This window comes from Danio aesculapii, chromosome 9 (assembly GCF_903798145.1).
Source record: "Danio aesculapii chromosome 9, fDanAes4.1, whole genome shotgun sequence".
Taxonomy (NCBI): domain Eukaryota; kingdom Metazoa; phylum Chordata; class Actinopteri; order Cypriniformes; family Danionidae; genus Danio; species Danio aesculapii.
Window position 1 is genome coordinate 22,071,492 of NC_079443.1, and position 13,509 is coordinate 22,085,000.

The 13,509-nt window shown below is 38.2% G+C and overlaps 1 protein-coding gene across 2 annotated transcripts; it reads left to right on the plus strand.

Moving 5' to 3' along the window:
• Positions 1 to 500: 500 nt before the first annotated feature.
• Positions 501 to 13,156, plus strand: hnmt (histamine N-methyltransferase). 2 transcript variants are annotated; one of them, XM_056465834.1, is made up of 7 exons: positions 501 to 543; positions 7,011 to 7,178; positions 7,326 to 7,378; positions 7,483 to 7,590; positions 8,125 to 8,255; positions 8,577 to 8,670; positions 11,651 to 13,156. In XM_056465834.1, the coding sequence occupies exons 2-7, from the start codon at positions 7,042 to 7,044 to the stop codon at positions 12,004 to 12,006; spliced, it is 879 nt and encodes a 292-aa protein (XP_056321809.1). In that variant the 5' UTR covers positions 501 to 543; positions 7,011 to 7,041; the 3' UTR covers positions 12,007 to 13,156. The 2 variants fall into 2 exon arrangements, with proteins under 2 accessions (XP_056321809.1, XP_056321810.1); XM_056465835.1 differs by having other exon boundaries at positions 7,016 to 7,178.
• The last annotated feature ends 353 nt before the right edge of the window (positions 13,157 to 13,509 follow it).

The window sequence follows — 13,509 nt, forward strand, 5'->3', positions numbered from 1 at the left end:
TGGGAGTCAATGGGCTATTTTCACGATCTATGATTGCATAGCAGTCAAAATAGGACAAATGTGCTCATGTATGGCTCAAATTATGGTGAAGTGTAATTTCACAGTTGAACACTGGAGCGCAGCAATGAGCTTTGTTATTATTTTGTTGTTAGAAATTCTATGGGAAGATGTGAAATGTTTCTTTCATTTTTTAAATTGCTGTATTTGGCTAGCCTGTTTATATATTTTAATGTATGCTTTAATCGTTGAAACAAATTGGAAAGAGCCAACTTGAGTATTCAAGTTTAAATCCTATAGACACAGGTAAATGGACAGATATCAAAGTTAATGTGTATCATTGAATTCCAAACGATTTCTCTCGTTTGAAATTGTAGTAGCTTTAAAATATCTTCTTTTCTTGTTCTTCTTGTGTGGTCCTTCGGCTTTAAGGGTGTGGGCGGGGACTCATTGCAATGGGCGTGGCTAAATCTCAGTCTGGCTGTCATGTGCGGCGGCCCACACAATCATCATCACAGGCAGTGTGTGTTAACGGAGAAGAGGAAGGTAAGCAGCTGTACTTCTGCTTTCTTCGTGTTCTTGTGAACCGCTGGTGTACAGAAGCGGCGGTGCACATTCACGGTCAGTCACATAGAGTTAGAAATGATCCTACAGTTGTTAAAAAAGATAATCTGTCACTCTTTCAATGGACCTGTTGATGGATAATCGTATCATCATTCTGAATGTGACGCACGACGTATATATGGGCTACTACTGCTGAGATTACGTTAGTCTGACAAATGCAGCAGGTTTAATAGGATGGCGTTTCTATTTGTGCTATTGATCGAGCAGAAATTGACATACATTTTCAATGAAACAAACTATTATTGAATCTTATTATTTCGGTTACAGTTTACATTAAGTTTTCTTAAGGTGCTTACTAACATGAACTAATAATGAACAATGCATGTACAACATTTATTAATAATCATTTAATATTTAGTAATGCATTATTCAAATCTAATTCCATGCATGTTAACATATAATGCACCGTGAGTTAACAAGAACTAACAATTTTTTTATAACAATAAACTTATTTTTTATTAACCAACTTTAAAAATACGAATAAAAACCGCAATTAATGTATTGTTTATTGTTTGTTCATGTTAGTACAGACGTGAGACCAAGTCGTTGTTTTGCAAGTCACAAGCAAGTCTCGAGTCTTTGCATTCAAGTCCCGAGTCATCAAACTTTAGCTTCAAGTCGTCATTACTCTTTGCCCAACTAATAAGTGTATCGGTAATAGTTATATAATCTGTAAAGGAGTTTATATCAGGCAGGTAGAATTTGTTTGACATAGAAATAAAATTTTATGTGAGACGTGCCTTAGGCGTTTAGGCATTCTGCCAAAATAGGGCAAAAAGTAACCAAAACAATAATTTAGTAGTAACACAATAATAGACAATATTTCATGCACAAATGAAGATGCCGACGCTTTACTGTATGTTCATAAATCTCACCCAAATGCAAAGAAAGTGTAAAAGGGAGAAAATAGTTCTGTGTTCTAATTACATATTAGGCATGGGCCGGTATAAAATTCTGACAGTACACCATGAAAAAATGCAGGGTTCCACACAATACATTCATGTTGTCTCAACACAATTTGATTAAGTTAACTTAACACTTTTAACAAATTTATGTGGAATGAACATAAAAAATTAAGTTATGGCATATTTGTATATATTTTTTTTCTGCTGGAGATACTGTTGTCTGAAGAAAAAAAATAAATAAAAAAAAATCTTACACATACCTTAGAAACGGCATTACAGAAAATACCTTGAAAACGGTTATCATCCCATGCCTGTTACATATACAATACACATTTGTTGAAACTAACACATATTAGTTTATTACTTCTTGCCCATTTGTTATATTAATGCATTAAATTATGCTTTAAGCAAAACAGTTTGCAAATAATATCCTAAATCTAAATAAATCAAAGTTTGTATTATAACTGAGCATGGTTTCTCTAGAGGTTTCTTGTTTACTTTCTTCAATTGGTGAAGTTTTGTTCCTCACAACTGATGCCACTGGCTTGCCTGGTGTGGGACTGGTGTGGTGTGGGAGAAGCTGCGCATCGATGGATTTGCTCTTCAGTGTTTGGACTTTCAGCAGTGAAAATTAAACCACACTGAAGTGAACTACATTGAAATTTAATTCTGAAAAATGGACTGACACAGTTTCAATTTCAATTTACTCGAACGTCTATGTTGAGTCTATGATGAACTGAATTGAATAAATCTTTCAGATTTAAACCTCAGCTGTATGTTTTTAGTCACTCATTCAGAGTCACTCATAGAAGTAGACAACCAAAATGTTTAAAACAGAACATAACTTACAACTAGGGCTGTGCTATTTGGGCAAAATATTTAATTGCAGTTTTTGATCACACTTTATTTTGTTGGTCCGTTTGTTTGATTTAAGTTACATTGCATCTACATGCCAACTAATTCTCGTTAGATTATAAGTAGACTGTTAGGTTGGGGTTAGTGTAAGTTGACATGTACTTGCCAAAGTTTCTTATAGTTAGTTAAATGTCTGTTTAGCAGCAGTATCAACAGATATTAAACAGACAGTCTACTAATACTCAAATGGACCATCAAAATAAATTGTTACCTTCAACGTTTATTCAAATTTGCTTCTAAATATTCAGAAATTAAAAACAAATTTTTCTCCAGAGCAATCATCTTAAATAAAATTACCTTACCTTTTGTAAACAAGGTAAGCTGAAATTAGAGAGATAATGTAGCCTTTTATAAAAACAAAAATATATATATAATTATATAAATACAGAACACTCAGCAAAGTAAAATGACTGATAAGAGGCAGATTGAAAAGTTCTGATTGGGCAGAACGAAAGTGTGCTCACTCAATTGGCTAGTAAGACAGCAGTCATGCATTTGCTCTGGGTGGGGGAAATTAAATAATACATGTATATTCCATATCACACCTTTTTACGATTTATCTTATGGCAATGATTCAAATCGCGATTGCGATTCGATTTGGTTAATCGTACAGCCCTGCTTACAACTTTTTTTTCTTCCTGAAAGGTCATGAATTGAAGTGCATTTTTTTCATAGTGATCTCTCAGGTTCGTCTTTAACATTAACAAAGGTTTTAAATTATGAGGGAAATATTAAATTAGCTGTTTTGCTAGCTTTTTTGGAGCTAACAACAATAATTTGAGTTATAAGATAAAGGGAAGTTTGTTTTCTCAATTCATGACCACTAAAATAGCAATTATTTCTCTAAGAGACCTCATCAAGATGGCGCCGCGGATGGCCGCTTCGGCGGGGGGCTCTCCAGTGTTTGCACTGTTTTTGTTAGTCTGTCCTGTTTTATGTTTGTCAAACACGATCAGTTACACCAGGGACGAGCTGCTGAACATTCGGCAGTGCACACCAACCAATCAAGAACTGGATTTTGATTTTTGTGGCGTTTTGCGGAACATTGTAGTCGGCGGAGCAGCCGCATTGTGGAAACGCTACAAGACGCGCAAGCGTGGGAAGCGAGCCGGCGCGCTCGTCAGGCTAAGACAGCGCGGCTTCAGAACGGCGCTGCCCAGCATTCACCTGGCGAATCTCCGCTCTCTTCCTAACAAAATGGACGAACTATTTCTGCTCACATGCAAAAACAAGAACTTTAACAACTCTGCTGTCCTGTGTTTCACGGAAACCTGGCTAAACGAAGCCATTCCGGACAGCGCATTAAACCTACCGGACTTTCAGCTGTACAGAGCAGATCGCGATACGGAGTCAACGGGCAAAACGCGCGGTGGTGGGACATGCTTTTACATCAACAGAAGGTGGTGTACGGATGTAACTGTGTTAAAGAAGATGTGCTGTCCTGATGTGGAAGTGCTTTTCATTAACTGTAAGCCGTTTTATTCACCAAGAGAGTTTTCCTCGTTCATTCTCGTCTGTGTTTACATTCCACCGCAAGCACACGTGAGTACTGCACTGCAACAGCTGGCTGATCTGATCACAGAGACAGAACAACAACACCCGGACTCTGCTTTTATCATACTTGGGGACTTTAATCAGGCAAAACTCACACATGAGCTGCCTAAATTCAAACAGCACATTACATGCCCCACCAGAGGCAATAAAATTTTGGACCATTGCTACACCACAATAAAGGATGCATATCGCTCCGTCGCCAGAGCAGCTCTAGGACTCTCCGATCACTGCCTGGTTCATCTTATACCAACTTACAGGCAAAAACTTAAAAACTACTAAGCCAGTATTAAGGACTGTCAAGAGATGGACCAACGACACAGAGCAGGTCTTACAAGCCTGTTTTGAATGCACTGACTGGGATGTTTTTGAAGCTGCAGCCACAGATCTGGACGAGCTCACAGAGACTGTAACATCATACATCAGTTTCTGTGAGGAGTTATGCATCCCTACCAGGACCTACTTGTCATTTAACAATGATAAACCATGGTTCACACCAAAACTCAGACAGCTTCGTCAGGCCAAAGAGGATGCTTACAGGAGTGGTGACAGGATCCTGTACAATCGGGCCAGGAACACATTGACAAAGGAGATTGGTGTGGCTAAGAAAAGCTATGCCAAAAAGCTGCAAAACCAGTTTTCAGCTAACGACCCTGCATCAGTGTGGAGAGGCTTAAAAGATTTCACTAATTACAAGACACCGTCCCCCAGTATCGACAGCAATAAACATATTGCAAACGAGCTGAATATGTTCTACTGTAGGTTTGACACCTATGACCAGACACCTCACACCCACCCGGACCATCTCCCTACACAGCCATCAACACCACATCAACACAGCCCGGACCATCGCCCTACACGGCCATCAATACCACATCAACACAGCCCGGACCATCGCCCTACACAGCCATCAACACCACATCAACACAGCCCGGACCATCGCCCTACACAGCCATCAACACCTCCAGCCATCTTCCTCTCCCCCCCTGCTCTTCAGATCAGTGAGGAAAATGTGCGTCAGATCTTCAGTAAACAGAAGAGAAGGAAAGCACCAGGGCCAGATGGTGTCTCACCAGCCTGTCTGAGAACCTGCGCTGACCAGCTGGCTCCCATTTTCTCCCATATCTTCAATAGATCACTGGAACAGCGCAAAGTTCCATCCTGCTTTAAGCGCTCCACCATCATCCCAATCCCAAAGAAGCCAAAGATCACAGGACTCAATGACTACAGACCTGTGGCCTTAACATCTGTGGCCATGAAGTCATTCGAAAGACTGGTGCTAGCATATCTGAAGGACATCACTGGACCCCTGCTGGACCCCCTGCAGTTCGCCTATAGAGCAAACCGGTCTGTGGATGATGCAGTCAACATGGGACTGCATTATACCCTACAACATCTGGACAAACCAGGGAACTACGCAAGGATTCTGTTTGTGGACTTCAGTTCTGCCTTTAACACCATCGTCCCATCACTGCTTGAGTACAACTGGCCCAGCTCTCTGTTCCTAGCTCTGTCTGTCAATGGATCACCAGCTTTCTGACAGATAGACAGCAGCTAGTCAGAATGGGCAAAATCACATCCGACAGCCGCACCATCAGCACTGGTGCCCCCAGGGATGTGTTCTTTCTCCACTGCTCTTCTCCCTGTACACCAACGACTGCACTGCAAAAGACCCCTCCATCAAACTCATTAAGTTTGCAGACGACACTACTGTTATCGGCCTCATCCAGAACGGTGACGAGTCTGCATACAGACAGGAGGTGGAGCGGCTGGCGTTATGGTGCAGATACAACAACCTGGAGCTGAACACGCTCAAAACAGTGGAGATGATAGTGGACTTCAGGAGAAACCCCCCTGCACTCCCCCCCACTCACCATCATGAACAGCACTGTGGCTGCAGTAGAGTCATTCAGGTTCCTGGGCACCACCATCTCTCAGGATCTGAAGTGGGACACTCATATAGACTCTATTGTGAAGAAAGCCCAGCAGAGACTGTACTTCCTTCGTCAGCTGAGGAAGTTCAACCTGCCACAGGAGCTGCTCGTACAGTTCTACTCAGCTGTCATCCAATCCATCCTCTGCACTTCAATCACCGTCTGGTTCGGCTCAGCTGCCAAAACCGACCTCCGTAGACTACAGCGAATAGTCCGGACTGCTGAACGAATCACTGGCACTACCCTTCCTACACTTCAAGAACTGTACTCTTCCAGAGTGAGTAAAAGGGCTCGCAAAATCACTCTGGACGCCTCACACCCAGCACACTACCTGTTTGAACTGTTACCGTCTGGTCGGCGCTTCAGAGCACCAAGCACAAAAACAGCCAGACACAGGAAAAGTTTCTTTCCTCAGGCTGTCTACCTTATGAACAGTTAAATATTCCCCTACTGTGCAATAAATATGTGCAATACTTTCTCATACGCACTTGTACACAGCACCTTATATCAATATACAATGCAATACTTTCTACATTCGCACTTGTACACAGCACCTTGTAACCTGTATATTTATAACAATCTGTACATACAATTCAACATCCAGGTTTCTTCACTAACCGCATCTGTTTAATGTTCATCATTTTTTATTATTATTATTTTATTTTTTCAGATTATTTTGTGTTGTCACATGTCACTTTATGTACACTGGAAGCTTCTGTAGCCAAAACAAATTCCTTGTGTGTGTGAAGCACACTTGGCAATAAAACCGATTCTGATTCTGATTCTGATTCTGATTCTGAAATGTGATGAGCTCAGATGCAAAAACCAGTGCATCTAAAATTAGCTTTTAAAATTATCATTTTTTCTGATCATCTCCTATGTTTATTTTCAGTTACTTTACTTTAAAGACAATGACAAATATCTATTATTTATAATAAAATTGAAATTACTCAACCTGATGGAAAAAATCCCATTTCAGAAGAACATTTCAGACGACACTTAGAGGTTTTTGCATCTGAACTCTTCATATCTTCTTCTGTGTTTCATTTAAATATTACTCATAACTAATTTTATCATTGTAAAGCACAGGTCATCTATTTCAGCCAGTGGAAACCATGGCAGCTCCATTCAAAACACTTGTGGAAGATTATCCCAGATACCTCAAATCATTTGAGCTCTTTCTGGAGCGCTCATCAGAGCACCAGTGCATGCAGGACTTCATTCATAATACGCTTCCCGACATTCTGGCAAGGTGCTTTATCTTTCTTGATGAATGTCATATTTTATTCATTTAGCCTGTCCTAGCTTTGTAATACAGAATGTGCCAGCAGATTTAACAATGACAAGATATTATAATATTATCTCGGCTTTATTATGTTCTCTCTCGCTGTCTCCGCAGCATTGGTGGAGGGAGATCCGTTTTGAATGTAATGGGAGTGGGGAGCGGAGCAGGTATGCTTTTCATAACAACAGTTATTAACATTCCGTTTATAGCATTATTTCATATTTTAATACCTAAAAGAGTTCTCAGGCATCCATATTCATCTCATTTCCAGGTGATATTGATCTAGAGATGCTAGCTCAGCTGCACCTAAAACATCCACATGTCAAAGTCGACAATGAAGTGGTGGAACCAAGTAATGACATGCTCTACAAGTATAAAGGTACCACTCAATATACAGCAGGGGTGTCCAAACTCGGTCCTGGAGGGCCGATGTCCTGCAAAGTTTATTTTCAACCCCATTCAGACATACCTGGGCTAGCTAATCAAGCTCTTATTAGGCTTTCTAGAAACATCCTTGCAGGTGTGTTGAGACAAGTTGGAGCTAAACTCGCCAGGACATCGGCCCTCCAGGACTGAGTTTGGACACCACTGTTATACAGAGTTTTAAGCAGCTCAGTCGGGCTCTGTTTCAATGCTGTTTCAATGAGTTGTTTTTCATATGCTTGAACTGATTAATACTGTATATTTCAAAGTGAGTAGCCTTGAGAAATCAGTCTGTAAACAGAATGCAGGCATTCAATACAGTATATTGATAAAGAAATGGGACATGTATCATTATACTGAATGTGTACATTTAGTACAAATACATTGTATTTATATATCTCAGATAAAAGGTAGAAATACAAGTATTGTGACAACTCTGTGACCAGTAAATGTATATTTGTGTTGTTTTTCTTCTATTCTTTTTCTTTAGCGAGAGTGTCAACATCTCCAGATCTTGCTCATATCAACTTTACATGGAATAAGATGACAGCATCTGAATTTGAAAAACAATGGCAAGAAAAAAAACCTGGGAAAAAGATGGACTTCATTCACATGATACAGGTTTTGAGCTGTTGTGACAGATTTTTTGTTTCTATTATGTGACAAGCATCTATGTGAAATGAATTTTCAGAATATGTTCAGTCCGCTGAACAGAATAATTCAGTCCGCTGTGGCGACCCCAGATTAATAAAAGGACTAAGCCAAAAAGAAAATGAATGAATGAATGTTGGCAATGATGAAAAAAGAGAAATTCATGCATGAATACATTATTTATTAATAATATTCATTTAGAAAGTAGAAAGATAATTAATGAAGCAATGTTATTATGTCCAAATATCTTGTATTGTATTTGTTTAATATTAATATTTATCTTTTTAACAGATGCTGTACTATGTCAAAGATCCAAGTGCCACTGTTTCATTTTTCCGGAGTCTGCTGGACAAAGATGGGAAGCTCTTAATCATTCTGGTGTCAGGTACAGAGTTCAAAACTTTGTCAAAATTTGTATAAAATGTACCATTCATATGCTAAGTAATAATACTGTTTTGTTTAAAGGCACAGTATGTAAGAATTTATTAAATATTCATAAACCATTAAAATTGTGTTAAATATTTTGATGAGTTATGTACCGAACTCACAGTATGCCAAATATTTTAAATAATGTTCAAATCTAGCAATTTTAATGAGGGAACGGACCGTGTGCTGTGTCACCATGTTAATGATGTCACACACCTTTAATTTTCACTTTGGTTTTATATAAATCAGTGAAACACCAAACGTGATTTAATAAGAAATTGTTTTTAGTATAAAACAGCCCTGCTTCTTTCCCAAAATGATCACTACTCAAGAACCATAAATAGTGGACTGTGGCATAATAAAAGGTCCGCTGCTTTGGTGCCAAGTCATGCTCATCTCTCATCAGCAATTTCTTCAGAGGTCTCGTTTTGCTTTGACAGCTTTTAGACTACATTGCTTCATGTTACCCTGATTATAAGTTTTAAATACTTTACCTCATCTATGATCATGATTTCTCCAGGAGTCCTGTAGAATGTAATGAGGACCCCAACTCTCATGATTCCACAGCATCATCAAACTACATCTTTGTTTGTTGTGAATACACTTCTTCTAGTGGCAAACATTACATACGGTACCTTTAAGAGGGCATCCCAAGATTGTGCCTTACATTTTTCATACCATTCACTATATGTCCCTTTTTAAACGGAAACAAAACCACACTTATTGTGTCTCTTAAAAAGTGGATGGAGCCTTCACAGCTCGTGCCTCGGTTACTCAATAATAATAAACAATAATAAACAAAATATCTGCATGTATTTTAAAGCCTGTCAGTTTAAACTCCTCAAGTGAAGTTTATTTATAAACTAATTTTAAGAGAATCATGTGCTTATGATTGTTCACAGCTGGTCCCACATCAGCTCACGTTTGATTTACCAATCAGATGATTCCTAATTCATTATAAATAGTTTTTTATCTCAATATCTTCATCTTGAAGAATCCCCCCCTACACACCCCTACTCCCCCTCCTTTATAGATGGGCGACACAGCAATCCAGTGATTAGCACTGTTGCCTCACAGCAAGAATGTCTCTGGTTAAACTCCCTACGAAACCAGTAGACATTTCTGTGCGGAGTTTGCTCGCTCTCCCCATGCTTGTGTGGGTTTCCCCCGGGTTCTCCGGTTTCCTCCCACAGTCCAAAAAAACACGCAATCTAAGTAAATTGAACATTCCAAATTGATACCATAGCCAAGCTCTTAGTAAGTGTACACCTCTCCTTAGCCATCCTATATTGGTCATTAGCCAGAAATAAGTCAGGGGAGTTCATCGAGATCTACCTGAGCTCAATCTCTCCTTTTGCCCTGCATATGGGAGGAAGCCCAGGGCTCGAGGATCTTTTTATCTCAGGGCTCTCTCCCAGGACAGCATGCCAAACAAGCTTTATTATCAGTCATCAGACAAGTGTGAACTCTTGAAACATTATTTTCAGAGCACACATACTTGAAAGCACTTGCACAGAAAGCACTTTATAATAAACTAAGCTTTTATTGCATCTGGGGGAAAAACGTTTGCATGTTTATTGCTATATTTTATTTGTGAGAAAGCATCTCTTGGTATTGGAGAGAACAGAAATTACGGAACTAACTCACGATTCAACCAAGCCTCATCTTTTGAATGCCCTTGTCATGTACGTCCCAAAAGAAAACTACATTCAAGGAGCTTCATTCAAGGAGAAACAGTGCTTATTTGTACAGTATAAAGCGCTTTCTGACAAGAAAAAACCTCCTGTTTTAGTGTAACTTTATTTAACTTTTTCATGTTCATCAGCAACATTATATATTGGAAGTTGACTGTTAAAAGGACCCAATCATATGGACTTTGACTAACAGGATTAGCTCACCTATACTCAGATTTAAAAACAATTGATCGAGTGTAAAAAATCAATCAAATCAATTAAATTTCAATCCAAAAATTGAAAATTGATTGTTCATTACTGAGAACTTATTAACAATTCTCTCTTTAAAACGTGTTGTGTATTACTAGTTAATATGCAGTGATTCTCATTTTGACTACAATATTGAAGGCTCCTTGAAATGTTCTGGATAAGTATTGTAAGAGCCAGTTATCCGTAATTCATTTGTGATGTTAATTCAGTTAAAAGGTTAAAACATAATGATATTGATATTTAAATAAAATAAGAAATCCTAATTCTTGTATTATCTAAACTGCATAATTTAATAATTAATTCAATTGAAAAACTTTTGCTTTGGTATTTTTTGGCTTGTGTCTATAATATGTCATGATGTCATTAGTTTGTACGTTTAAGTCAGATTGCAGTTATGGATGTTAGAAGCAACACAATCTTTTGACCGAGCTATATCGAGTCTATTGTATCTTTTGTACTTTCATTTTGCATTTCTTCAGTAACTTTTTTTAAAGAAGATTCAGTCTTACTCGCGTTTTTTTAAATACTGGTTGTTGGACTAGCTGCAAAAAGATGGTACATAAGGATGTGCACGAAAGGTGTGCCTTTACAAGGATTAATGATAAGGAATTCATAATAGGTTTTTTAACATATGATTTTAACCCAATGCTTCATTTGTATTAAACAGAAAAATGTATAGTTATTAAAATATCCATAGAGGTTATTATTAATTTACATGAGTTTTCCACAAGACAATGCAAACTCTAATTCTTAGACAAAACAACTGTATTTTCAAACAGAAGATATAATGTCATGTGCTGTTTATAACAGGGATGATGTGAAATGGGGCTTATAACATTAGCCTATTTTTGTGGATTTAATAGCCATAGATCAAAATTCAATCAAAAAACACTGATTATATATTTGCTGCCTTCCACATTTGTAGAGAACTGCCATAGGGTCTGAAAGCACAAGTAAATATGTTTGTTTATTTGTTTCTGTTGTTTTTCTGCATAGGTGAGAGTGGGTGGGGCAAATTATGGTCAACATTTCGAGAGCAGCTCTGTTACACTGAGATCAGCCAGTGTGTCACTACAGGAGAAATAAAGAGCTTCTTAGATTCTGAGGGCGTCCCGTACCGTAAATATGAGCTTCTGTCCCAGATGGACATCACAGAGTGCTTCACTGAAGGAGACCAGGAGGGAGAACTGCTGCTGGATTTCCTTACTGAGGTGAAAGAGTTCAGTAAAAATGCTCCTGAACGTTTGAAGAAAGAAGTGCTGGACTTACTGAGACATCCTGACTGCAGTAAAGAGGTGGACGGCAGGATCGTATTTAATAACAACCTTGAAGTCTTAGTCGTTGAGCCATAGATTAAAATCCATAACTTCATATCTCACCTTCACAAGACCTTTGCTTTCAATGTTAGTGATGCAGAGATAGGGACATTTTGGCTGATAACTGATATATAGGTCAATAAATACAAATCTTTCTGAGCCTGATTACTAAACCAACAGACAAACAAATTGTTAACATTAACTGTAGGAAACATGTAGATTATTCATTTTTTTTCACTGTGAAAGCTCCCACACTGGTGACATCTTGTCTTTTTAAAACTTTTAGAAGTGTGTGTCTGCCGTATGCAATGTTACGGGATGTGCAAGACACCAGTCAAGACCTTCATAGCCAGTAACACGCATCTGAAGGGAATCCACTGCTTTAAAATACAACTTTTAATTCTCTTGATTCTCATTTTGGCTCACTGTGTTAAAATATTAAGTTCTTTGTAGTCTCCTAGACGGGGATTATGGATAAGGATTTAAAATTATATATATATTTTACTTACAAATTCTACCTGATCCAATATTGTAGAGCTTGGAATCATTTGAAAAATGTATAGTCATTAAAATGTCCACGGAGTTAACATGACTTTCCCAGGTCTAGAGATCACATTTTGAAGCTACTTTGAAGCTACTAAAAACAAACAGGAAGTAGAACTGTAGAGAACAATGCATAGTTTAGCCTGTATAAACATCAAACAAAACTGTTTAAAGAAAGTGACCTTGAAACACAAACTCCAGTGCTCTAGCTAACTGCACATGCTTTGTGAAATTTGCCTGAGCAGCAAAGTACAGCCAGTACATAAGTCAGTATATTCACTCACAGTTTATGAACTTATATGACAGCCTTCATGATGAAATGATCAATGAGATGGAATTGTTTCATGGTTGTGTCGTTGTGACCTTATACCTCATTTAGGTTTGGAGAGATGTTTAATGCCTAACCAGACATGCCAAAGGTTATCTGTTCTCTGCAAGATTAAATGCACTTGAAACCACTGCTGTATGTTTTACATGGTTGCTAGCCATCATGGGCTTTGCCTTTGTAATAGTTTACGGTGTAAACCAACATATGTGTAACCCAACATGAACTTTTGAGTACTAAAACATAACATTAAACTGACATGAATGAACTTCAACACAAGTAGTTCTATTATCCGGCAAATAAATACAAATAAATAAAGCAGATTGAGATTCTTGTGTCTTTGAAAGGTTGTGTAACTTGATCAGATTCAGCCATGCCATTATTTCAAAGTTAAGACAAGTCTGTCATAATTCAAAGTTAAATCAAGTCTGTCTTGGAAATGTCAGGATTAGACAGCACAGCACTGAATCCGGAAGACTTTGAGAGCTCTTTGATGATTGTGGAAAAGGCAGAATTAAACTAGCTTGGCTGAGTTTATAGTCTGGCTCCTTCCTTTATCAGCTGTAGAGCTCATCCAGAGCTCTGTTACTGTATAATAGCTTTTTGATGCTGCTATTTTCTGAAGTAGCTTGCTTCATTTAGAACTTCTTTGCAAGGTTATTATAGTTAAC